The 27,097-nt window shown below is 54.9% G+C and overlaps 1 protein-coding gene across 1 annotated transcript in view; it reads right to left on the reverse strand.

Annotated features, from left to right (window-relative positions):
* The window catches only part of LOC147115372 (prolyl 3-hydroxylase 2-like), a 271,320-nt gene extending 245,509 nt beyond the window's left edge, over window positions 1–25,811 (reverse strand). The window contains 1 exon segment of the mRNA XM_085989637.1: window positions 25,345–25,811. Within this exon segment, the coding sequence (XP_085845763.1) occupies window positions 25,345–25,752 (408 nt within the window). The 5' untranslated portion in view covers window positions 25,753–25,811.
* Between the last annotated feature and the right edge of the window lie 1,286 nt (window positions 25,812–27,097).

The following is a 27,097-nucleotide window of genomic DNA, read 5'->3' on the forward strand; positions in this document are numbered from 1 at the left end:
GAGAGACACGCAGACACACCACACACAGAGACACGCAGACACACCACACACAGAGACACACAGACACACCACGCACAGAGACACACCACACACGCAGACACACCACACACAGAGACACGCAGACACACCACACACAGAGACACGCAGACACACCACACACAGAGACACACCACACACGCAGACACACCACACAGAGACACGCAGACACACAGAGACACGCAGACACATGCACAGAGACACGCAGACACACCACACACAGAGACACGCAGACACACCACACACAGAGACACGCAGACACACCACACACAGAGACACACAGACACACCACGCACAGAGACACGCAGACACACACAGAGACACGCAGACACATGCACAGAGACACACAGACACACCACACACAGAGACACGCAGACACACACAGAGACACGCAGACACACCACACACAGAGACACGCAGACACACCACGCACAGAGACACGCAGACACACACAGAGACACGCAGACACATGCACAGAGACACACAGACACACCACACACAGAGACACGCAGACACACCACGCACAGAGACACGCAGACACACCACGCACAGAGACACGCAGACACACAGAGACACGCAGACACATGCACAGAGACACGCAGACACACCACACACAGAGACACGCAGACACACACACAGAGACACGCAGACACATGCACAGAGACACACAGACACACCACACACAGAGACACGCAGACACACACACAGAGACACGCAGACACATGCACAGAGACACACAGACACACCACACACAGAGACACGCAGACACACACACAGAGACACACAGACACACCACACACACAGACACACAGACACACCACACACAGAGACACACAGACACACCACGCACAGAGACACACAGACACACCACACACAGAGACACACAGACACACCACGCACAGAGACACACAGACACACCACACACAGAGACACACAGACACACCACACACACAGACACACCACACACAGAGACACGCAGACACAACACGCACAGAGACACACAGACACACAGAGACACGCAGACACACCACGCACAGAGACACACAGACACACCACACAGAGACACGCAGACACACACACAGAGACACGCAGACACACCACGCACAGAGACACAGACACACCACGCACAGAGACACACAGACACACCACACACAGAGACACACAGACACACGCACAGAGACACACAGACACACGCACAGAGACACACAGACACACCACGCACAGAGACACAGACACACCACGCACAGAGACACACAGACACACGCACAGAGACACACAGACACACGCACAGAGACACACAGACACACCACACACAGACACACAGACACACCACGCACAGAGACACACAGACACACGCACAGAGACACACAGACACACGCACAGAGACACACAGACACACCACACAGAGACACACAGACACACCACACACAGAGACACACAGACACACCACACAGAGACACACAGACACACCACACACAGAGACACACAGACACACCACACAGAGACACACAGACACACGCACAGAGACACACAGACACACCACGCACAGAGACACAGACACACCACACACAGACACACAGACACACACACAGAGACACACAGACACACCACGCACAGAGACACACAGACACACCACGCACAGAGACACACAGACACACCACACAGAGACACAGAGACACACAGACACACCACGCACAGAGACACGCAGACACACCACACACAGAGACACACAGACACACACAGAGACACACAGACACACCACACACAGAGACACACAGACACACCACACACAGAGACACACAGACACACCACGCACAGAGACACACAGACACACCACACACAGAGACACACAGACACACCACACACAGAGACACACAGACACACCACACACAGAGACACACAGACACACCACACACAGAGACACACAGACACACCACACACAGAGACACACAGACACACCACACACAGAGACACACAGACACACCACACACAGAGACACACAGACACACCACACACAGAGACACACAGACACACCACACACAGAGACACACAGACACACCACACACAGAGACACACAGACACACCACACAGAGACACACAGACACACGCACAGAGACACACAGACACACCACGCACAGAGACACAGACACACCACACACAGACACACAGACACACACACAGAGACACACAGACACACCACGCACAGAGACACACAGACACACCACGCACAGAGACACACAGACACAACACGCACAGAGACACACAGACACACCACACAGAGACACAGAGACACACAGACACACCACGCACAGAGACACGCAGACACACCACACACAGAGACACACAGACACACACAGAGACACACAGACACACCACACACAGAGACACACAGACACACCACACACAGAGACACACAGACACACCACGCACAGAGACACACAGACACACCACACACAGAGACACACAGACACACCACACACAGAGACACACAGACACACACAGAGACACACAGACACACCACACACAGAGACACACAGACACACCACACACAGAGACACACAGACACACCACACACAGAGACACACAGACACACGCACAGAGACACGCAGACACACCACGCACAGAGACACACAGACACACCACACACAGAGACACGCAGACACACCACACACAGAGACACGCAGACACACCACGCACAGAGACACAGACACACCACACACAGAGACACAGACACACCACACACAGAGACACAGACACACCACACACAGAGACACAGACACACCACACACAGAGACACAGACACACCACACACAGAGACACGCAGACACACCACACACAGAGACACACAGACACAACACGCACAGAGACACACAGACACACCACACACAGACACGCAGACACACCACACACAGACACGCAGACACACCACACACAGACACGCAGACACAACACGCACAGAGACACACAGACACACCACGCACAGAGACACACAGACACAACACGCACAGAGACACGCAGACACACCACACACAGAGACACACAGACACAACACGCACAGAGACACACAGACACACCACACACAGAGACACACAGACACACCACACACAGAGACACACAGACACACCACGCACAGAGACACGCAGACACACCACACACACAGACACGCAGACACACCACACACAGACACGCAGACACAACACACACAGAGACACACCACACACACAGACACGCAGACACACCACATACAGAGACATGCACACAGGCACACCACGCACAGAGACACAGACACAGAGACACAGACACACACAATACTCCTAGACTAGAGGATACCCAATTATCCAGCCAGTATTTTCACCCCTGGAGACTGAACAGCTGAAAGCTACGTGCAGTTGGTCACACCCACACAAACGCACAACACAATCATTCATTTGCTCCGACTGCCTTGGAGGGTTTGGGAAACTCAGAAGGTTTGACCAGATCCTCTTAAAAGACACTGGGCCCTTTTCACAGTGAGTCAAGTTAAAGCCAGGATGTCTCACTGGAGGCAGCTCTTCAAATGAGGCAAGTGGGGCCCGAGCCCCACAGAGACGCCCAGCGAGCCGACGATTCCACCTTTTGACGGCCAGACAGCTTCCGCTGCCATCGGTCCCTTTGCCATTTCACCAGTAAATGTTGATCAGATTATGGGCTGGTGTTGTGGATTGTGGCACAGGGCACCAGTCAGCGGGTCTCACACTCCGCTCTGTAAGAAACAGTTATTAGATTCATGGATGAAGTTTGACTCTTAGAACAGAAATTAAAACTGCAGTTAGGAATAAATGGGGGAAGTATCAGCAAGGTCAAATAACAAACACTGAAAGGCCTGAAAGTGATAAGGGGATCATAAAATGCAAGACAACACAGGGTGGTGGTACCATAGCTAGACAAAATGAAGCCAAAAAGTCATAAAATGTCCTTAAAGAAACATAACAAAACATTCCTCAGAAAGATAAGAGAAAGGCCTCTTCAGCCAGGCAGAAAGGGGCAGTGAGGGATGTCTTCCCGCACCACACTTGGATTATAGATGATTGACAATAGATAGATCACAGCCCACCGCAATAACTATAAGAATAGAGGGCTGAGAGAGGGAATCAGACAGCGAGGGGCGAAGGCTGCTTCGAGGTGGAAATCAATGCTGGCTCAGGCCTAACACCTCCAACAGCTCGGGGGACGAATCAACAGACTGATGCGCTGATTGCAGAGACTTGCTGACCTCATCAGACATCCAACCAACCATCCGTCCGGTCGTGGCATTCCGCTTCGGGAGCTGTAGATCGCTTTCTACTGTCACGGGTTGTATGTCTATTATACTCAGCTTAAACCATATGTAATATCTGATTATGCTTTAAAACTGTAGCTCTTTAATAAAAGCCTTACAACTTCTAAAGCCCTGTTGGATCATTTCTGTGAGCCTGTGATCCTAATCTTACAGCTCGGTCCTGGGTATGGGCTCCAATCCAGCCCAGACTGGTGGGATTAAAGTCAGTGCCCGGGAGAGACCGGCTCCACTCCGGGGTTTAGCCTCAAACTTCAAATGTGGTCATGACCAGGAATCTAAAGGTTGAGCGAGTTTTGGACATATTTAGACAGTCCGCTCAGTGTCAGAAACACCTCTCACAACCTCAGAACGTCCCAAAGCACTTTACAGCCAATCAAGTACTCTTGTAGCAAGACTTCCTCACTCTTATACTCCAACCCCCTTGCAATAAAGGCCAACATGCCATTTGCCTTCCTTATTGCTTGCTGTACCTGCATGCTAGCTTTCTGTGTTTCTTGCACGAGGACACCCAAATCTCTCTGAACACCAAGATTTGAAAGTTTCTCACCATTTAAAAAAGATTCTGTTTTTCTCTTCTTCCTACCAAAGTGAATAACCTCACATTTCCCTACATTATACTCCATCTGCAACCTTACTGCCTGTTGTGTCCGTGTATAATAAGACACAGACTGCAGGAGAACGGTATAACAGGTGTTTACTCAACGTGGCTCACACTGGAACTGGTCTGTACAGATTACTACTCAGGGCTATATACAGGTGTGGTCACTGCCGGTATTGCAGTATACATGAGCTGTAAAAGATAGTTCCCCCTTAAAGGTATATACATTACAATTCCTCCCCTTTTAGATTAACAGTACCATAACACTCATTTAACAATTAAATATCAAACTAATTACAATTAACACTTTTAACATGCAACATTAGCTGAAAATAGTCTATTTATATATTCAGTCTGTGCTGTCTCTCCCTCTAACTTAACCTCACTGTATGTACATAACCTACTTATATATGTATAACTTACCTGTTAGGGCCGTTGCCCCTTTAACTCACCGTTTAGGGCCATTGCCCCTTTAAGACGCGCCTTAGCGTGCTGACGTCACGTCACGTACGACGTGACGTGCGTGAGGCGGCTGCCGGCCCGACTCGGCTCTCCAGAAAGGCTGCCGGCACAGCCCGGCCCAGCGTCTTCGGCCGCATCGATCAGCCGCCGGGAGCGCCGCTATCTTCCGCTCCCGCGGCAAGCACCGGCCCAGCCTGGCCTCCAGCTCCTGCTCCCGACCTAGGCCCCAACGGCCAGCGACGCAACTACCGGCAAACGCGACGACGTCACGACCCCGAGCGTGATGAGGTCACCACGCTCCCCACGGCACTGCAAGTTCATTCCTCGTGGAGCTGCCGCCGGAACAAGACCTGCGCCACGGTGCTCCTCGGTTGTATTGTCCCCATGCTTCAGTCTTGGAAATTGTTTGTCTGTGAGTATTTACAATGCTATAGGCGATTAGCGTACACTGTATGTTGTAGAAAATGTTTAGTTGTAACTTTCTCTGTCTAGCTGGTTAACTAGCAGCCGTATTGGATACACTATGTACAGGGCTAATATAAAGAGAATGCCTTCCAGCTTGCTAAATGTGATTCGTTGCCAGATGTACTGTGTTGCCCAGGCGTACCTAAATTTGTGTATACATATCAATTATGCGTCTGTATACTAATGTGTCCTTCCATTTCTGTGTTGTATTCCAGTTTTACAGTAAGAATCTTTCAGTAAAGCGTTACAAGAAAAGTCAAGCCTTGTGATTTTATTGGAAGATATCGAGTTGTTCGCTATCTGTCTAGCTCTGCATAGGATCGCGTTGCGAGGGCAGAACACAGTCTTTGGGGAGGCTTCCTGGTCCTTTCTGGATAGCGCCTTTCCCGAGTGTCTTGCTCTTGGTGCGGAGGCGATTCTGGCCCCCTGTCGTCGGTTGGTTCATCAGCTTCCGATGCTACTGTTTCTGGGGTAGATGCGACCTGTACGTCGGGTTCATCACCAGGTACGTATGGGCGAGGCATGGGGTTGACTTGTTCCTGTGACTCTAGGATCTGGTCAGCATGGCGTCTCATGATGCTCTTCCCAACGTCCACTGTGTACATTAGTGGGCCCTGCCGTGTGCATATCGTTCCTGGCTGCCATTTTTCTGTTCGGTAGTCGCGGGCCAAGACTGGTTGCCCTATATTGAAGCTCCTTGTTGGCTTCTCATGGATGTGCTGGAATTGCTTACTCTCAACATCTCTTCGTACGTTTTGTCTGAGCAAATCCAGGCGAGATCTTAACCTTCGGTTAAAGAACATCATGGCTGGGGCCTGGTTGGTGACTGCATGTGTCGCATTCCGGTAGGCGAACAGGAAATTGTCCACCTTGTGCTGCAGCGGAATGTTGTCATTGTACATAGCCTTTATTGCCTTCTTAAAGGTTTGTACGAACCTCTCAGCCAATCCATTTGGGGCTGGATGATACGGGGCGGATGTGTAATGCCTTACCCCATTCTTTTTCAAGAACCTCTGGAACTCTTCAGACACAAACTGTGGTCCGTTGTCGGAGCAAATCTGTTCTGGCAAGCCATTCCTGGCAAAAATGGTCCGTAGGACTGCAATAGTTTTCTCCGTGGTGGTGGAGGACATTTTGATGGCCTCAGGCCATTTCGAGTGCGCATCCACGGCTATTAAAAACATTGAGTCCATGAATGGACCAGCAAAATAAATATGCACCCGTTGCCATGGAGATGAGGGCCACTCCCATGGGTGTAGAGGGGCCTGTGGTGGTGCATTTTGCACTTTCTGGCATCCTGAGCAGCTCTTTGTCAGGTCCTCGATTTGTTTATCGATTCCCGGCCACCACACATAAGCCCTGGCTAGGCTTTTCATTTTTACCCCTCCCAGATGACCCTCATGAAGCTCATTGAGCACTCTATCCCTTAACTTGGGTGGAATTACCACTCGGGATCCACACACCACGGTCCCCCGGCACACTGACAGCTGTTCTCTCCTTGTCGAGAATGCTGGCAACAGTGAGTCGCCATGTGCTGGCCATCCCTTCACCGTCAAATCATATACCCGAGACAGTGTCGGGTCATTTCGGGTTTCCTTTTTGATACAAGCGTTAGTTACCGGTAGGTATTCAACTATAGTCGAATGGAATATTTCGACAGGATCCACTGCTGGTGCTTCCTCCGCAGTAGGCAGTGGCAGGTGTGATAGCCCATCAGCATTTCCATGCTGTTTCGTGCCCTTATATTCAATCTCATAGTGGTGCACCCCTAGAAAAAGTGACCATCTTTGTAGTCGTTGCGCAGTCATCACCGGAACGCCCTTCTTCGGATTAAAAATGGAGACAAGAGGCTGGTGATCAGTCAGCAAGGTGAATTTCTGCCCGTGCAGATAGTGATTGAACTTTTTCACTCCCCACACTAGGCTGAGGGCCTCCCTGTCAATCTGGGCGTAGTTACGCTCGGCTGAGGTTAGTGATCGTGATGCAAAGGCTATTGGCCTCTCTGAGCCGTCCGAGAATTTGTGCGACAGCAGCGCCCCAATGCCGTAGGGTGACGCATCACATGCCAACCGAATTGGTAATGCCGGGTTGTAATGGGCCAATACCTCTTTCGATGTGATTAGTGTTTTGCTCTTCTGGAAAGCTCGTCTACATTCGTCACTCCACTTCCATGGCACCCCAGTTTGCAGTAGGGTGTTCAGTGGGTGTAGTATTGTAGACAAATTTGGCAAGAACTTATGATAGTAGTTTACCAGCCCGAGGAACGACCTCAGTTGTGACACATTTTCCGGTGCTGGAGTCTTGACTACTGCCTCAATCTTCTCTGGGGACTTATGTAACCCCTCTTTATCGATAACGTGGCCACAATATGAGATCTGTTTTCTAAAAAACTCGCATTTGGGGCGGTTAGCTCGGAGCCCATATTCCTGCAATCTAGTGAGCACCTGCTCCAGGTTGGCAAGGTGATCACTGTCATTTTCGTCCGTGACCAGGATGTCGTCCAAATAACACTGGGTCCCTGGGATCCCTTGCAGGACTTGTTCCATTGCCCTCTGCCAAATAGCCGGAGCTGATGCTACCCCGAATACCAGCCGGTTGTATTGGTAGAGACCTTTATGGGTGTTGATTGTGAGGTATTTTTTTGATACTTCTTCTACCTCCATTTGCAGATACGCCTGGGCCAGATCAATCTTAGTGAAGCGTTTCCCTCCAGATAGCGAGGCGAAAATATCTTCAATCCGCGGAAGTGGATATTGTACGGTGTGAAGGACCGGGTTCACTGTTACCTTAAAGTCCCCACAGATGCGAACCTTCCTTGGTTCCCCAGGCATGCTGCTCAACGACTTTTTCATCACAGGGACGATGGGTGTAGCCCACTCGCTCCAGTCTACCTTGGACAGTACACCTGAACGTTCCAGACTCTCCAGCTCTGCTTCGACGGCTGGGCGGAGCGCATAAGGTACCGGTCTGGCCTTAAAAAATTTGGGGCTTGCGTTTTCTTCAATTTTAATCGTCGCTGTCATGCCTTTTAGTGTTCCGAGTCCTTGCTGGAACACTTCTTTCGCGTCAGTTAGGATCTTTGACAGTCGCCCAGGTGTGACGTCGTCATCCTTTTTGTCAGCCACAGTCAGTGCCTGTATGGAATGCCAATCCAGTTGTATTTTCTGGATCCATTCACGTCCCAGTAAGAACATAAGAACATAAGAAATAGGAGCAGGAGTAGGCCAATCGGCCCCTCAAGCCTGCTCCGCCATTCAATAAGATCATGGCTGATCTGATCCTAACCGCCAATCTACTATCACAGAACCATCTCCTGAATCTAACAGAATTAGACACACGAAATAGGAGCAGGATCGGGCTACACGGCCCCTGGGCCTGCTCCGCTACCCATAGGGCCATGACCGATCTGAACCTAGACTCATGTCCAAATTCCTGCCCGCTCCCCGTAACCCTTAATTCCCTTTACTTCTAGGAAACTGTCTATTTCTGTTTTAAATTTATGTAATGATGTAGCTTCTACAGCTTTTTGGGGCAGCATATTCCATGGACCTACCACCCTCTGAGTGAAGTAGTTCCTCCTCATCTCAGTTTTGAAACTTGAATCTCAGTAATGGTGGTCCTCCATCTTGCAATACATACAGGTCTAGTTTTGGTGTTTCCTTACCGTTATATATAACGGTCACCCTTATTTTTCCTTTGGGGTAGACTTTTTGCCCCGTGTACGTCTTCAAAATAATTTGTGTGTCTCTCAAGGGTATGTGAGAGAATAGCCGCTCGTAGTCCTGTTGGTTTATGACTGTTAGGGCTGATCCTGTGTCCAATTCCATCTTTACCTGGACTCCTGCTATCTTGAGAGTGACCCAAATGGTTCGGTGACCCTCCGTTGTGATCACATTATGTAGTTTCAGACAACTCAGTTCCCTGCTTTCGGAGTCGTTATCACTCTTTTGTTCGTCTGAACTATTCTCCGTCATCTTATGTACCTTCTTGTACTTTTCTTTGGTAGGTTTCTTATTGCTGGTTTTCTTTCCCAACCTGCAGACTCGTGCTATGTGTCCTACTTTTCCACACTGTCTGCACACTTTGTCTTTGAACCAGCAATCATTCTGGTCGTGTGTTGTTCTGCTGCAGCGATAGCACTTCTCTGTTCTATATGACATTTCGTTTGTGTCATATTCTTGCGGTCTCTGTTGTATCTCTGCAGCGCCCCGTGCTGCTGCTTCATATGATACCGCAATGCTGAAAGCCTTTTCCAGCGTAAGGTCCTTTTCAGATAAAAGCCGTTTCTGGGTTCCTTCACTTTGAAGCCCACACACAAACTTGTCCCTTAAGGTATCTGCCAGTCCCGCTCCAAACTGGCAGTGTTTTGATAGTTGGTACAGTTCTGTTAAATAATCAGCATTGCTTTCATCCTTATGCTGGTTCCGTTTGTGAAACTTGAATCTTTCTGCTATCAGCAGCGGTGTGGGGTTTAAATATTCCTTTAGTATCGTTACTATGTCTTCAAAACTCTTTTCCATTGGCTTCGTTGGGGTTACTAAATTTCGTAATAACCCATACGTCTTTGCACCCATTAAATTTAACAATTCTTGTCATCTGACACCTCATTTGCCTTGCAGTATACCTCTATTCGTTCGACATATGTAGTCCAATCTTCGACTTCATTGTCAAATGCGGTGATACTGCCACTCTTCGGCATTTTGGGTGTGGTTTAAAATGGCGTCTCCCAATGGCTTAAAATGGCGTCTCCCGCGCTTTCCTTCCTCCCCCGCTGCTGCCAACGCCGCTCCCGGCGGTTCTCGTGGCAATGGCGGCGCCCTGTAGGTTTCGCGCGCTTCTCCTGCGCTGCTGCCAACACCGCTCTCGGCGGTCCTCGTGGCAATGGCGGCGCCTCGCGGGTTTCTGCGTGTCTCTCTCTCCCTCTCTTCGACGCTGCTCGGTCCCTGAACACCAGCTGCGCCCTCTGCGCTCTGCCCTCTCTCTCTCTCCCACGTCGACGCTGCTCGGCCCTTTGCTGTGCCGCTCGGTCGGGCTCTAGCCCGCCGCTGTCCGGGAAGGGTCTGCGCACTGCCTGTTGCCAGCCCGTTTCGCTGGACCACCTTGACTGGAAAGCCAAGCCTGGCTCTCGACAGCCTCCCCCGCAATTCTCGAGTCTCTGCTGGATGACTGGGCGGTTGCCCGTGGTCAACGCCCGAGTCTCTGGCCTTGACCTCCAATCCACTGATCTCCAGGAACGAATCCCCGGGAGGTGATGCAGAGTTGCAGGTAGGTTCGAACTTGCCTTGTCGCCAATGTTGTGTCCGTGTATAATAAGACACAGACTGCAGGAGAACGGTATAACAGGTGTTTACTCAACGTGGCTCACACGGGAACTGATCTGTACAGATTACTACTCAGTGCTATATACAGGTGTGGTCACTGCCGGTACTGCAGTATACATGAGCTGTAAAAGATAGTTCCCCCTTAAAGGTATAGGCCTAGAAATTCAGTCTGGACACTTTTGGGGCGCTAAAGTCGGGCGCTCGCTAAAGTTAGCGCCCGCCGGAAAGTGTAGGCCACATCGCCGAAATTCAGTAGAGTTGGCCCTAAGTTTGGCCGAGCGCTGAAACTGGCGTTGAAATGCTGTGTTCCGGTGCTAAGCTGGCGATCGGCCTAATAACGCCGAAGCCGGGCGCAGCGCAGGTGCGGTCATGTTTTGATTGACAGCAGACACCCTGACGCCGGCCAGCTCTTAAAGGGGGAAGGGTCAACTTTGACTGCTGCCACACCCTGCATACTGGAGCCCTGCAGCTAGGCCTCAGCACTACTGGTGTGTCAAAATAGCGCCTGGAGCAATGGAGAGGGCCCGTGAGCGAGCGCAGCGCTTCTCAGAGCATGCTCTGAGTGTGCTCATTCATGCTGTGGAGAAGAGAAGAGAGATCCTGTGCCCGGGCAGTGGCAGGAAGGCTCCCAGGAGCCAGTACAGGAGAGCCTGGGGCAAAATCGCCCGCAGGGTGTCATCCACCTGTGATGTCCCCAGGAGTGCGGACCAATGCCGCAAGAAGTTCAACGACCTCACTCAGATGGTGAAGGTGAGTACCCTTTCCAGTGTCCCCCTCATCCTTGCATGTGCACCTCACATTATGGGCAAAGGGACCTCAAAGGCCTAATGGGCAGCCCTCCTCCCGCAGCAATGGCACTTGCATGTTCATCAATAGCACTTTCTGCACTTAACACACTGGCCAAGCTATTCCACCATGGGAGGCAGTGCACCCAGCAACAGGGCACCACACTGGCCAAGCTATTCCACCATGGGAGGCAGTGCACACAGCAACAGGGCACCACACTGGCCAAGCTATTCCACCATGGGAGGCAGTGCACACAGCAACAGGGCACCACACTGTACTTAGAGGCCGTCCTTTCTCTTGCAGGCCAAGCTGGCGAGCAATGTAAGGAGCCAGGCTGTCACTGGTGGAGGCCGTCCCGAGTACCAGGCGCTCACTGATCTGGAGGAGAGCGTGGCACGACTCATGCGTGGCCGGGTGACTGGCCCTGTCGCGATCGGCGAGGCGGACCCTGTACTGGTACCCACTGGTAAGGACATGACCGGTTGCACCTCTCTCGTTGCCCTCGCGCTTCAGATCTACATCCTTTCCCACTGACCGACAAATGCGCATAATGCACCACTCAGGCCTCCCTCGCTGACGGCCTGTCCTCACTCTAAAGCTACTCTTGTGCCTTCCTGCTTTCAGCTGGTGAGGAGGAGGTGGTCCCTGAAGCGCAGAGAGCCAGGCCCTTGGAGGAGGAGGACGTCGAGGACCAGGAGGAAGGCGGCACATCGGGGGAACCCTCCTCCGTGCCAGGGGATGGCAATGGAGGGGAGACGTCTGGCCTGCAGGAGAGCCAGGGGGAGGTGTTGGAGGGGAGGGCCGAAGCTGGTCCCAGTAGGGTGGACGCACGCGGGAAGGGTCCGGCAGCACGCCAGCCTTCTCCCCAGAGGGGGGAGGTGTTGGAGGGGAGGGCCGAAGCTGGTCCCAGTAGGGTGGACGCACGCGGGAAGGCTCCGGCAGCACGCCGGCCTTCTGCCCAGAGGGGGGAGGTGTTGGAGGGGAGGGCAGAACCTGGCCCAAGTGGGGTCGACGCACGCGGGAAGGGTCGGCCAGCTCGGTGGCCTTCTCCCCGGAGGGAGAGTCCACCCTCCAGTCCGGACGCGGTCCTCGCCCAGGAGGTGCGCGTCCTCGATGAGATGTCGGCGGCGTCTGAGCGGCGCCACCAAGAGTTCATGGGGGTGGTCGAACAGATGCCTCACGCCATTGAGTCCCTGGCTCAGAGTGTGGTGGCTTTCGGGGAATCACAGGCCAGGGGGTTCGAACAACTCACGGCAGCGCACGACAGGGGTGTCCAGCAACTCGCGGCAGCGCAGGACAGGGGTGTGCAGCAACTCGCGGCAGCGCAGGACGCGGGTGTGCAGCAACTGGCGGCAGCGCAGGACGCGACTCGCGAGATGAGTGGTGCCGTCCACACACTGGCAGAACTGATGCGGGCACATACCAGGGCAGTTCGGGCACTCACTTCTGCCACACTCGCTGTGGCACGGAGGCATCGCCATGGCACCCGCCGCCCTGCTGCAGCACAGCGGTCTGGCCTCCCCCAGATTGCTGCGCTTGCTACACTGCCAGCCCGGCCGAGTGCCAGTGTCTCTGGCGAGCAGCGCGCACCTGCCATCAGCCAGCTTGCCCCCAATGGTGCTGCCGACACTGCCACTCCCCCAGCCAAGGTGCGACGACCTGCTGCTAAGACTGATGCTGCCCAACCACAGCTGCAGCAGTCAGCCCCTCCCGGGCCAGGCCTCGTCTAGGCCGACCCCCAAGGGCATCTGCCGACACGCTTTGTGGCCCTCATGAGCCTTCCCCCAGCCTCGCCACACCCGCAGGGCCCAGGTTGAGGCGGAGCAGCAGGTCAGCCAGGGGCCGGAGAAGCCTGTCTAAGGACTCGCCCTCTCGGCACACCCATTAGAGTGTGGTGAGAGCGGTTTCTTTTATATTGGGGGGCTTGTGTTGTGGGGGGCATTATTTTGTTAAGGCCGAGGATCAAGGCATTTTTTGTTTTCATGGGGGTGTCTCTGTTGTGGGGGGGGGGCTTATTTTTGTAAGGCCGCTGTTGAAGGCCTTTTGGATGGGCAAGTTTTGTTAGTCCTCCCCAGGTTTTGGGAGTGACAGATGTTTTTGACTGTTTTTTGGGGGTCTTGTCTGTTTTTCTGTTTCATGTGGGAAGGGCCCTGAGTTTGTGAAATAAAGCTTTTGATTTATTCAGCATGTCCAGGTGTCATGTTTGAAGTGGTTGTTGCGTTAACCGGCTGAGGGCTTGCGGAGCGGCTGCCTCAGGTGCGTTCATTGCCACAGGCCATTCCCTGACAGGGGGCCTAGAAGTGTCGATCAATAAGCCCCCGGCGGACGGCCCTTGGCCCTTGTCGCTCCCTCCTGGGCTGGTCCTCCTCCTCCTCCTCCTCCTCCTCCTCCTGCTCGTCCTCCTGAGGTGGTGGTGCAATGCCAGGTGGCAGTGCCTGAGTCCTGCGGATAGCCAGGTTGTGCAGCATGCAGCACACGACGACGAACTGGGAGACTCTATCCGGCGAATACTGAAGAGATCCTCCGGAACGATCCAGGCAGCGGAACCGTTGCTTGAGGGCGCCTATCGTTTGCTCGATGATGTTCCTTGTGGCTTGATGGCTTTCGTTGTATGCCTCCTCCGCTGGGGTCCTGGGCACGCGGAGCGGGGTCATGAGCCATGTACACAAAGGGTAGCCCTTGTCCCCGATAAGCCATCCCCTTGGTGGAGGCTGTGCCTCGAACATGTCAGCCACAGTAGTCTGGCGCAGGATAAATGCATCATGGCTGCTTCCTGGGAAGCGGGTATTGACAGCTAGGGTGCGCTGCCTGTGGTCACACACCAGCTGTACATTTAGGGAATGGTAGCCCTTCCGGTTGCGGTAATCCTCGGCATTGTGGATAGGTGCCCGCATAGCCACATGCGTGCAGTCAATGGCGCCCTGCACCATGGGGAAGCCCGCGATCCTGCCAAATCCGACTGCACGCTGCTCCTGCCTCTGTCGGGTCATGGGGAAGGAGATGAATTGGTGTCTCCTCGCGTAAAGTGCATCGGTGACCTGCCGGATGCAGCGATGCGCGGCGAACTGGGAGATGTTCGCTATGTCCGCAGCAGCGGCTTGGAAGGAGCCGCTTGCATAAAAGTTCAGAGCCACCGTGACCTTCACTTCCACCGAGAGAGACGTCCTGCACATCAGCTGTGGACGCAGATCTGTGTGAAGCAGCTGGCAGATCTCTGCAACCACCTCCCTTCTGAAGCGCAGCCTCTTCACACAATGCGCCGCAGTCATGGTGAGATAGGACACCTGCTGCCGGTATTGCCTGAGTGGGTAAGGCCTACGTTGCCGACGCCTGATGGCCCCTCTGCGTCTAGGCATGGCTGGCCCTCTCTCACAGCGTCTGCGAGCCCTTCGCACATAATGCTGCAACTGAGGGTTGGCCCCCCATACAGCCCCCATAATAAAGTTGAGAACAGATAAATCACAATGAATCAAATGTCAAAGCACTGGCCAGAAGCCAGAAATACCTCTCCTATGTTGTCCCAAATCAGTAACCTCTGTCCCTTGGTCTCTGTCCAGAAATCCAAAGCAGTGAAGTCATTGCAGCAAAATGGCTGGGCTTTATAGGTCAGTGTAAGTGCCCTTTAATTTGCGCTCCCCGAGGCCCACAGGGCCTCTTTTGCGTTCCACCTCACAGTTATTAGCAGCGCCATGCCCACATTGGGCGGGCGCCACTGAATTTCCGGTTTGGGGCGCACAAACAGCGTTGCGCGACCATATGACGTCATAAGCTGCGCGCGCACCTGAGCGGGCACAAACACTTTGCGCCAGCGCTAAATGTCAACTGAATTTGGGCGTCGGCACAGATCGGACTGCGTTCAGGCGCTAAGTGTCTAGCGCCGGAAATATAGCCCTTTTATGGCGTTAGCGGCTGGCGCAACCCACTGAATTTCTAGGCCATATACATTACACTGCCCACTCACTCAGTCTATCTATATCCCTTTGCAGACTCTCTGTGTTCTCCTCACAGCTTACTGTCCCACCTAGCTTTGGATCATCAGCAAACTTGGATACATTACACTCAGTCCCTTCATCTGGGTCATTAATATAGATTGTAAATAACTGAGGCCCCAACACTGATCCTTGCGGCACCCCACAAGTTACAGCCTGCCAACCTGAACAAGATCCGTTTATCCCTACTCTCTGTTTTGTCCGTTAACCAATCCTCTATCCATGCTACTATATTACCCCCAACCCCATGAGCCCTAATCTTGTCCTATAACCTTTTATGTGGCACCTTATCGAATGCCTTTTGGAAATCCAAATATACTACATCCACTGGTTCCCCTTTATCTACCCTGCTAGTTACATCCTCAAAAAACTCTAATAAATTTGTCAAACACGATTTCCCTTTCATAAAACCATGTTGACTCTGCCTAATCATGTTATGATTTTCTAAGTGCCCTGATACCACTTCCTTAACAATGGATTCCAGCATTTTCCCGACGACCGATGTCAGGCTAACTGGCCTGTAGTTCCCTATTTTTTCTCTCCCTCCTTTCTTGAATAGCGGTATTACATTTGCGACCTTCCAATCCGCTGGGACCATTCCAGAATCTAGGGAATTTTGGAAGCTCAAAACCAATGCATCCACTATCTCTTCAACCTCTTTCAGAACCCTAGGATGTAGGCCGTCAGGTCCAAGGGATTTGTCGACTTTTAGTCCCATTAGTTTCTCCAGTTATATTAATTACGTTAAGCTCCTCACCCTCATTAGGCCCTTGCTTCCCCTCCATTTTTGGTATGCTCAAGGTGGGTCTGACCAGAACTGGACACAGTGCTCAAGGTGGGTCTGACCAGAACTGGACACAGTGCTCAAGGTGGGTCTGACCAGAACTGGACACAATGCTCAAGGTGGGTCTGACCAGAACTGGACACAGTGCTCAAGGTGGGTCTGACCAGAACTGGACACAGGGCTCAAGGTGGGTCTGACCAGAACTGGACACAATGCTCAGGGTGGGTCTGACCAGAACTGGACACAGTGCTCAAGGTGGGTCTGACCAGCACTGGACACAGTGCTCAAGGTGGGTCTGACCAGAACTGGACACAGTGCTCAAGGTGGGTCTGACCAGAACTGGACACAGTGCTCAAGGTGGGTCTGACCAGCACTGGACACAGGGCTCAAGGTGGGTCTGACCAGAACTGGACACAGTGCTCAAGGTGGGTCTGACCAGAACTGGACACAGTGCTCAAGGTGGGTCTGACCAGCACTGGACACAGTGCTCAAGGTGGGTCTGACCAGAACTGGACACAGGGCTCAAGGTGGGTCTGACCAGCACTGGACACAGTGCTCAAGGTGGGTCTGACCAGAACTGGACACAGGGCTCAGGGTGGGTCTGACCAGCACTGGACACAGTGCTCAAGGTGGGTCTGACCAGAACTGGACACAGGGCTCAAGGTGGGTCTGACCAGCACTGGACACAGGGCTCAAGGTGGGTCTGACCAGAACTGGACACAGTGCTCAAGGTGGGTCTGACCAGCACTGGACACAGGGCTCAAGGTGGGTCTGACCAGCATTGAACACAGTGCTCAAGGTGGGCCTGACCAGCATTGGACACAGTGCTCAAGGTGGGTCTGACTAGGACTGGACACAGTGCTCAAGGTGGGTCTGACCAGAACTGGACACAGTGCTCAAGGTGGGTCTGACCAGAACTGGACACAGTGCTCAAGGTGGGTCTGACTAGGACTGGACACAGTGCTCAAGGTGGGTCTGACCAGAACTGGACACAGTGCTCAAGGTGGGTCTGGCCAGAACTGGGCACAGTGCTCAAGGTGGGTCTGGCCAGAACTGGACACAGGGCTCAAGGTGGGTCTGACCAGAACTGGACACAGGGCTCAAGGTGCAGAGCCAGTTCCTCCTTGGATTTAAGAATCTAACCCTCAACTCAGGGAACTCCTAAAATTAATCCTTTTCCTTTCCTGAATAAAGTTCGTTTTCACGTTATGTGGGATGTCTGATGGTGGCTGACTCTCACCACCTTTTGGGGGTCCCAAGCAATAAATCCCAGTCCGGCAGTCACCATGTCAGATCTGCTCTCAGGCTGATCGATGCGGACATTGGAGACAGGGATGACGGAGGCCATCAGCAATGACATCCTTCCCCTCAATCAAGACAAGAGGAAACAAGGTTCTGAGAACAGCATCTGATTTATTACCCTAAACTGGCAAGGGCTTAGGCACATTTCAATATGTTTGATGATCATAAAAAGAAAGGCACCCTGCTGGAACCAGGCCTTGGGAGACCCAGAACCTTAAACCAGACCCTTTCTGGAGTAACCGTGCTCAGTTCTGGGCCCCACACCTCAGGAAGGATAGATTGGCCTCGGAGGGAGAGCAGCCCAGATTCACCAGAGTGATACCGGGGCTAAAAGGGTTAAATTGTCAGGACAGGCTGTGCAATGTTGGCTTGTGTCCCCTCGAGTTTAGAAGGTTGAGGTGATCTAATCGAGACGTTTAAAATGATTCAATCGGGTAGATACAGAGAAATTATGTCCTCTGGTGGGGGAGTCCAGGATAAGGGGGCAGAATCTTACAGTTAGAGCCAGGCCGTGTAGAGTGAAATCAAGAAGCACCTCTTCCACAGAAAGGGTGGTGCAAATCTGGAACTCTCTCCCCCAGAAGGCTGTGGAAGCTGGCGGTCAATTGAAATGTTATGCCAGACATCGATAGATTTTTGTTGGGTATGGGTATCGAGGGAATATGGAGCGAAGGCGGGGGTGGATGGAATTGAGGAACAGATCAGCCAGGATTGAATGGCAAAACAGGTTCGATGGGCTGAATGGCCACCTCCTGTTTCTATATTCCAGAGGACATGTGGGACCTTTCTGTGAGCCAGTTCATGTCAATGGTACCTCAGCACCAGTTATTCCTGACTAAACCAGAACAGTCATGGGAAAGTGGCTGGTTTTATATTGCAGTCTGCTGGATTCGTGGGCTGATCATCAGTTGGACACGGTGCCGGTGTTATTGTTTTCGTAGTTTCAGTCTCTTTCCTTGGAGAACAGGGTGAAGTAGTCAACCGTGGCTCAGTGGGCAGCACCATCACCTCGGAGTCTGAAGGTCGTGAGTTCAAGCCCTACTCCAGAGACTTGAGCCCACAAATCCAGGCCAACACTCCAGGGCAGTACTGAGGGAGCGCCGGACCGTCGGAGGGGCAGTACTGAGGGAGCGCCGCGCTGTCGGGGGGGCAGTACTGAGGGAGCACCGCACTGTCGGAGGGACAGTACTGAGGGAGCGCCGCACTGTCGGAGGGGCAGTACTGAGGGAGCGCCGCGCTGTCGGGGGGGCAATACTGAGGGAGCGCCGCACTGTCGGAGGGACAGTACCGAGGGAGCGCCGCACTGTCGGAGGGGCAGTACTGAGCGAGCACCGCACTGTCGGAGGGGCAGTACTGAGGGAGCGCCGCACTGTCGGAGGGGAAGGACTGAGGGAGCGCTGGACCATCGGAGGGGCAGTACTGAGGGAGCGCCGCACCGTCGGAGGGGCAGTACTGAGGGAGCGCCGCACTGTCGGAGGGGCAGTACTGAGGGAGCGCCGCACTGTCGGAGGGGCAGTACTGAGGGAGCGCTGGACCATCGGAGGGGCAGTACTGAGGGAGCGCCGGACCGTCGGAGGGGCAGTACTGAGGGAGCGCCGCACTGTCAGAGGGGCAGTACTGAGGGAGCGCTGGACCATCGGAGGGGCAGTACTGAGGGAGCGCCGCGCTGTCAGGGGGGCAGTACTGAGGGAGCGCCGCACTGTCGGAGGGGCAGTACTGAGGGAGCGCCGCACTGTCGGAGGGGCAGTACTGAGGGAGCGCCGTACTGTCGGAGGGGCAGTACTGAGGGAGCGCCGGACCGTCGGAGGGGCAGTACTGAGGGAGCGCCGCACTGTCGGAGGGGCAGTACTGAGGGAGCGCTGCACTGTCGGAGGGGCAGTACTGAGGGAGCGCCGCACTGTCGGAGGGGCGGTACTGAGGGAGCGCCGGACCGTCGGAGGGGCATTACTGAGGGAGCGCCACACTGTCGGAGGAGCAGTACTGAGGGAGCGCCGCGCTGTCGGGGGGGCAGTACTGAGGGAGCGCCGCGCTGTTGGAGGGACAGTACTGAGGGAGCGCCGCGCTGTCGGAGGGGCAGTACTGAGGGAGCGCCGCGCTGTCGGAGGGGCAGTACTGAGGGAGCGCCGCACTGTCGGAGAGGCTGTACTGAGGGAGTGCCGCACTGTCAGAGGGGATGTACTGAGGGAGCGCCACACTGTGGGAGGGGCAGTACTGAGGGAGCGCCGCACTGTCAAAGAGGCAGTACTGAGGGAACGCCGCACTGTGGGAGGGGCAGTACTGAGGGAGCGCTGCACTGTGGGAGGGGCAGTACTGAGGGAGCGCTGCACTGTCGGAGAGGCAGTACTGAGGGAGCGCCGCACTGTCGGAGGGGGAGTACTGAGGGAGCGCTGCACTGTCGGAGAGGCAGTACTGAGGGAGCACCACACTGTCGGAGGGGCAGTACTGAGGGAGCGCCGCACTGTCGGAAGGGCAGTACTGAGGGAGCGCCGCACTGTCGGAGGGGCAGTACTGAGGGAGCGCCGCACTGTCGGAGGGACAGTACTGAGGGAGCGCTGCGCTGTCGGAGGGGCAGTACTGAGGGAGCGCCGCACTGTCGGAGAGGCTGTACTGAGGGAGCACCGCACTGTCGGAGAGGCTGTACTGAGGGAGCGCTGCACTGTCGGAGGGGCAGTACTGAGGGGGCGCCGCACTGTCGGAGGGGCAGTATTGAGGAGCACCACACTGTGGGAGGGGCAGTACTGAGGGAGCGCCGCACTGTCGAAGAGGCAGTACTGAGGGAACGCCGCACTGTGGGAGGGGCAGTACTGAGGGAGTGCTGCACTCTCGGAGGGGCAGTGCTGAGGGAGTGCTGCACTGTCGGAGAGGCTGTACTGAGGGAGCGCTGCACTGTCGGAGAGGCAGTACTGAGGGAGCGCCGCACTGTCAGAGGGTATGTACTGAGGGAGCGCCACACTGTGGGAGGGGCAGTACTGAGGGAGCGCCGCACTGTCGAAGAGGGAGTACTGAGGGAACGCCGCACTGTGGGAGGGGCAGTACAGGGGGAGCGCTGCACTGTCGGAGGGGCAGTACTGAGGGAGCGCTGCACTGTCGGAGAGGCAGTACTGAGGGAGCGCCGCACTGTCGGAGGGGGAGTACTGAGGGAGCGCTGCACTGTCGGAGAGGCAGTACTGAGGGAGCACCACACTGTCGGAGGGGCAGTACTGAGGGAGCGCCGCACTGTCGGAGGGGAGTACTGAGGGAGTGCCGGACCATCGGAGGGGCAGTACTGAGGGAGCGCCGCACTGTCGGAGGGGCAGTACTGAGGGAGCGCCGCACTGTCGGAGGGGCAGTACTGAGGGAGCGCTGGACCATCGGAGGGGCAGTACTGAGGGAGCGCCGCGCTGTCGGGGGGGCAGTACTGAGGGAGCGCCGCACTGTCGGAGGGGCAGTACTGAGGGAGCGCCGGACCGTCGGAGGGGCAGTACTGAGGGAGCGCCGCACTGTCGGAGAGGCGGTACTGAGGGAGCGCCGGACCGTCGGAGGGGCTGTACTGAGGGAGCGCTGCGCTGTCGGAGGGGCAGTGCTGCGCTGTCGGAGGGGCAGTACTGAGGGGGCGCTGCACTGTCGGAGGGGCAGTACTGAGGGAGCGCCGCACTGTGGGAGGGGCAGTACTGAGGGAGCGCCGCACTGTCGGAGGGGCAGTACTGAGGGAGCGCCACACTGTGGGAGGGGCAGTACTGAGGGAGCGTCGCACTGTCGGAGGGGCAGTACTGAGGGGGCGCCGCACTGTCGGAGGGGCAGTACTGAGGAGCGCCACACTGTGGGAGGGGCAGTACTGAGGGAACGCCGCACTGTGGGAGGGGCAGTACTGAGGGAGTGCTGCACTGTCGGAGGGGCAGTACTGAGGGAGTGCTGCACTGTCGGAGAGGCTGTACTGAGGGAGCGCTGCACTGTCGGAGAGGCAGTACTGAGGGAGCGCCGCACTGTCAGAGGGGATGTACTGAGGGAGCGCCACACTGTGGGAGGGGCAGTACTGAGGGAGCGCCGCACTGTCGAAGAGGCAGTACTGAGGGAACGCCGCACTGTGGGAGGGGCAGTACTGAGGGAGCGCTGCACTGTCGGAGGGGCAGTACTGAGGGAGCGCTGCACTGTCGGAGAGGCAGTACTGAGGGAGCGCCGCACTGTCGGAGGGGGAGTACTGAGGGAGCGCTGCACTGTCGGAGAGGCAGTACTGAGGGAGCACCACACTGTCGGAGGGGCAGTACTGAGGGAGCGCCACACTGTCGGAGGGGCAGTACTGAGGGAGCGCCGCACTGTCGGAGGGGCAGTACTGAGGGAGCGCCGCACTGTCGGAGGGACAGTACTGAGGGAGCGCCGCGCTGTCGGAGGGGCAAAACTGAGGGAGCGCCGCGCTGTCGGAGGGGCAGTACTGAGGGAGCGCCGCACTGTCGGAGAGGCTGTACTGAGGGAGCACCGCACTGTCGGAGAGGCTGTACTGAGGGGGCGCCGCACTGTCGGAGGGGCAGTACTGAGGAGCGCCACACTGTGGGAGGGGCATTACTGAGGGAGCGCCGCACTGTCGAAGAGGCAGTACTGAGGGAACGCCGCACTGTGGGAGGGGCAGTACTGAGGGAGTGCTGCACTGTCGGAGAGGCTGTACTGAGGGAGCGCTGCTCTGTCGGAGAGGCAGTACTGAGGGAGCGCCGCACTGTCAGAGGGGATGTGCTGAGGGAGCGCCACACTGTGGGAGGGGCAGTACTGAGGGAGCGCCGCACGGTCGAAGAGGCAGTACTGAGGGAACGCCGCACTGTGGGAGGGGCAGTACTGAGGGAGCACTGCGCTGTCGGAGGGGCAGTACTGAGGGAGCGCTGCACTGTCGGAGAGGCAGTACTGAGGGAGCGCCGCACTGTCGGAGGGGCAGTACTGAGGGAGCGCCGCACTGTCGGGGGGCAGTACTGAGGGAGCGCTGCACTGTCGGAGGGGCAGTACTGAGGGAGTGCCGCACTGTCGGAGGGGGAGTACTGAGGGAGCGCTGCACTGTCGGAGGGGCAGTACTGAGGGAGCGCTGCACTGTCGGAGGGGGAGTACTGAGGGAGCGCCGCACTGTCGGAGGGGCAGTACTGAGGGAGCGCTGCATTGTTGGAGGGGCAGTACTGAGGGAGCACTGCACTGTCGGAGGGGCAGTACTGAGGGAGCGCTGCACTGTCGGAGGGGGAGTACTGAGGGAGCGCCGCACTGTCGGAGGGGCAGTACTGAGGGAGCGCCGCACTGTCGGAGGGGCAGTACTGAGGGAGCACTGCACTGTCAGAGGTGCTGTCTTTTGGATGAGACGTTAAACCAAAGTCTCATCTGCCCTCTCAGGTGGACGTAAAAGATCTCACGGCTCTATTTTGCAGTTGCTGAGCGCAGATTGGTTGCTGTGTTTCCTACATTACAACAGTGACTACAATTCAAAAGTACTTGATTGGCTGTAAAGTGCTTTGGGACATCCTGAGGTTGTGAAAGGTGTTTCTGACACTGAGCGGACTGTCTAAATATGTCCAAAACTCGCTCAACCTTTAGATTCCTGGTCATAACCACATTTGAAGTTTAAGGCTTTAATCCCACCAGTCTGGGTTGGATTGGAACCCATACCCAGGACCGAGCAGAGTGTGTGACCTGCTGACTGGTACCCTGTGCCACGATCCACAACACCAGCCCATAATCTGATCAACATTTTCTGGTGAAATGGCAAAGGGACCGATCTCAGCGGAAGCCGTCTGGCCGTCAAAAGGTGGAACTGTCGGCTCGCTGGGCGTTTCCGTGGGGCTCAGGCCCCACTTGCCTCATTTGAAGAGCTGCCTCCAGTGAGACATCCTGGCTTTAACTTGACTCACTGTGAAAAGGGCCCAGACCTCCTCCAGCACCATCCCCCACCCCCCCGTCCCCCCACCGCCCCTCCACCCAGCCCCCCCCCCCCCACCGCCCCCATCAACCTCGCCGAGATATCTGCGCTCCTCCAATTCTGGCCTCTTGAGCATCCCTGATTATAATCGCTCCAACCTTGGTGGCCGTGCCTTCAGCTGCCTGGGCCCTAAGCTCTGGAATTCCCTCCCTAAACTTCTCCTCATCTCCTTCCTCCTTTAAGACGCTCCTTAAAACCTAACTCTTTGACCAAACTTTTGGCCATCTGCCCTAATATCTCCTTATGTGGCTCGGTGTCAAATTCTGTTTGATAATCACTCCTGTGAAGCGCCTTGGAATGTTTTACTATGTTAAAGGCGCTATATAAATGCAAGTGGTTGTTGTGATCTCGACGTGACCCGAACACACAACCATCTGGTCTGGAGTCACACATACGTGATCATTCTGACAGGAGATCCACCACAAGTCTGTCAAAAGGTTCCGTGCCTCCCCTTTAATCCATGTCCATCTCCACAGGTAAACACTGCAGTCAGTGGTGCCGAGGCTGCACTGGGACCTGGGGCCAAGCTACCAGAGTAACATTGAGCTTCAATAGGGTACCAGCACCCCTCTGCCCCCCCAACTCCCGGGGTAACTGTGCCCAGTCCTCAGGGTAACAGTGACCTTCAATAGGGTACCAGCACCCCTCCGCCCCCCCAACTCCCGGGGTAACTGGGCCCAGTCCTCAGGGTAACAGTGACCTTCAATTTGGTACCAGCACCCCTCTGGCCCCCAACTCCTGGGGTAACTGTGCCTAGTCCTCAGGGTAACAGTGACCTTCAATTTGGTACCAGCACCCCTCCGCCCCCCCAACTCCTGGGGTAACTGGGCCCAGTCCTCGGGGTAACAGTGAGCATGTATAGGGTATCGGACGCACCCTCCTGGGGCATTGTGCGCAGGCGCTGGGGCAACAGGGAGCTTCCATAGGGTACCAGCACCCCCCTCCTGGGGTAACAGTGCCCAGTCAGCGTGTGTCAGTCCAGGGGTTGGGGGGTGGGGGGGGGCTGCCCGCATTGGTCAACTGGAGAGAGCTCAGCACAGCGGACTGAAGGGGACAAGCGAGCAAGGAGTCCAAGGGATGCTTCACTCAGACAGACAGCCCCGCTCACTCCTGTACAATCTTACCTTCCTATAATTACAGACAAGCTAAAAGTAGAAACAAGAAAAATAAAACTGCTTGAAGCACTTGGAGAAAGGTCAAGAGATGGGCAATGTAAACCGAGCCTTAAATACAGGGCTCAGAGCTTCCTGCAACTCGCAAACCTCCCGTTCTAGAGAGACCAAACCCAGCGGGAAAGTTTCACCCTCCATCCTCGTCCATCCTGCACAGTTCACCATCAACAGTTTGCACAACCGGTTACCTTATAATAGGCCAACTGTAGGTAGTTATAGACGATCCTCCTCTGGAACTCGTGCGTGACCTCCTCACTGACCCTGTACATGGACGCGGGACCCATTCTCTGCGACTCGCAGTCCTGGATACAATGGGCTCTTCTCAACACCACCGCAAAGAAGAGCAGGCTAGGCTCCGCTGACTGGGGGAACTCGTGCTGCTCTTCACACCGGAGCCGGCACTGGATCTTGAAGCTCCTCTGCTCTGTGTAGCTGTGAGTCGCCGCTTCCATGTAGTGGACGACACCTTCCCAGTCATTTCTGTAATATGCCTGGATTCCCTCCTCATACAGCAAGTCAAAGGACTTCAGCACGTCCCGGCTCTCCAGGGACTGGCAGAAGCAGAGAGACAGAGTAGCCGTGAGTATCCCAATCATTGCTTTCTTTGCCACTGCCGCTCCTGCCTGCAGGCACACACTTACTACAAGCTGCAGCCTCTGTGGAGCTGCTTAAATACACCACTCAGCCTCAGCCAAACACACACCGAGAAATGGATGCAACTCAGGCCAACTAATCACTTCCAGATTGCCCTGTTTCAGAGCTCCCAGCCCAGGAATCCCTGCAATGTGTTGCTGGCTGGGAGTCTCGTGTGACAATGAGGGTCAATTTCTAACAACATTAAACAAAATGGGCAGAGTGGAGGGGAGAAAGGGATAAATAATCTGGGGGAGGTGGGGGGGGGGAAACGAAGGCCAATTGGAAGAGTTTTAAAGAAGCATTCGAAAGCAAAGAAGGAATTTATCCAGCGGAATGAGTCCCAGAGGGAGGGTGTAGGGACAGGACAAACACTCACCGAGCGGAGGGAATGGGGAATAATCCAGTATTGGGGGCGAGGGGAGGGGGGGCGAGGACAGCTGGATGGGATCATCGGAATCAGAGTGAAAATTACACCAGGGGGTTTGGGGTTTTGGGGCATTTCTACAATTATTTTAAATGTAAAGCAGGCAATAATCTTCTTAAATTGAATTGTATTTCTTCTATCTGGTGAAGACTTTAGGGCCTAGAAATTTGACCACACTGTCACTGTTTTTCAGGCACAAATAGCCCCCCAAGCATTCAATATGGCGGCAGGAAGCACACGCTCATTGCGAGCTGGAAGTGCGCTGCCGGCCATATTGGTGAAGGCACCTTAAGGGTGCCAACCTGGGGAATCTGCAACACAGGACTCCATGAATGCTAAACAGCGGAAGCAGCATGCTATAGACATGGCTAAGCAATCTCACAACCAACAGATCAGATCAAAGCTCTGCAGTCCTGCCACATCCAGTCGTGAATAGTGGTCGACAATTAAACAACTAATGGGAGGAGGAGGCTCCATGAATATCCCCATCCTCAATGATGGTGGAGCCCAGCACGTGAGTGCAAAACACAAGGCTGAAGTGTTTGCAACCATCTTCAGCCAGAAGTGGCGAATGGATGATCCATGTCGGCCTCCTCCTGAGGTCCCCACCATCACAGAAGCCAGTCTTCAGTCAATTCGATTCACTCCAAGGGATATCAAGAAACAGCTGAGCGTACTGGATGCAGCAAAGGCTATGGGCCCTGACAACGTCCCAGCTATCGTGCTGAAGACTTGTGCTCCAGAACTAGCCGTGCCTCTAGCCAAGCAGTTCCAGTACAGCTACAACACTGGCATCTGTCTGACAATGTGGAAAACTGCCCAGGTATGTCCTGTCCACAAAAAGCAGGACAAATCCAATCCGGCCAATTACCGCCCCATCA

Source organism: Somniosus microcephalus, chromosome 6, assembly GCF_052327205.1.
Source record: "Somniosus microcephalus isolate GS21.2 chromosome 6, FLI_Smic_1.0, whole genome shotgun sequence".
Lineage (NCBI taxonomy): Eukaryota > Metazoa > Chordata > Chondrichthyes > Squaliformes > Somniosidae > Somniosus > Somniosus microcephalus.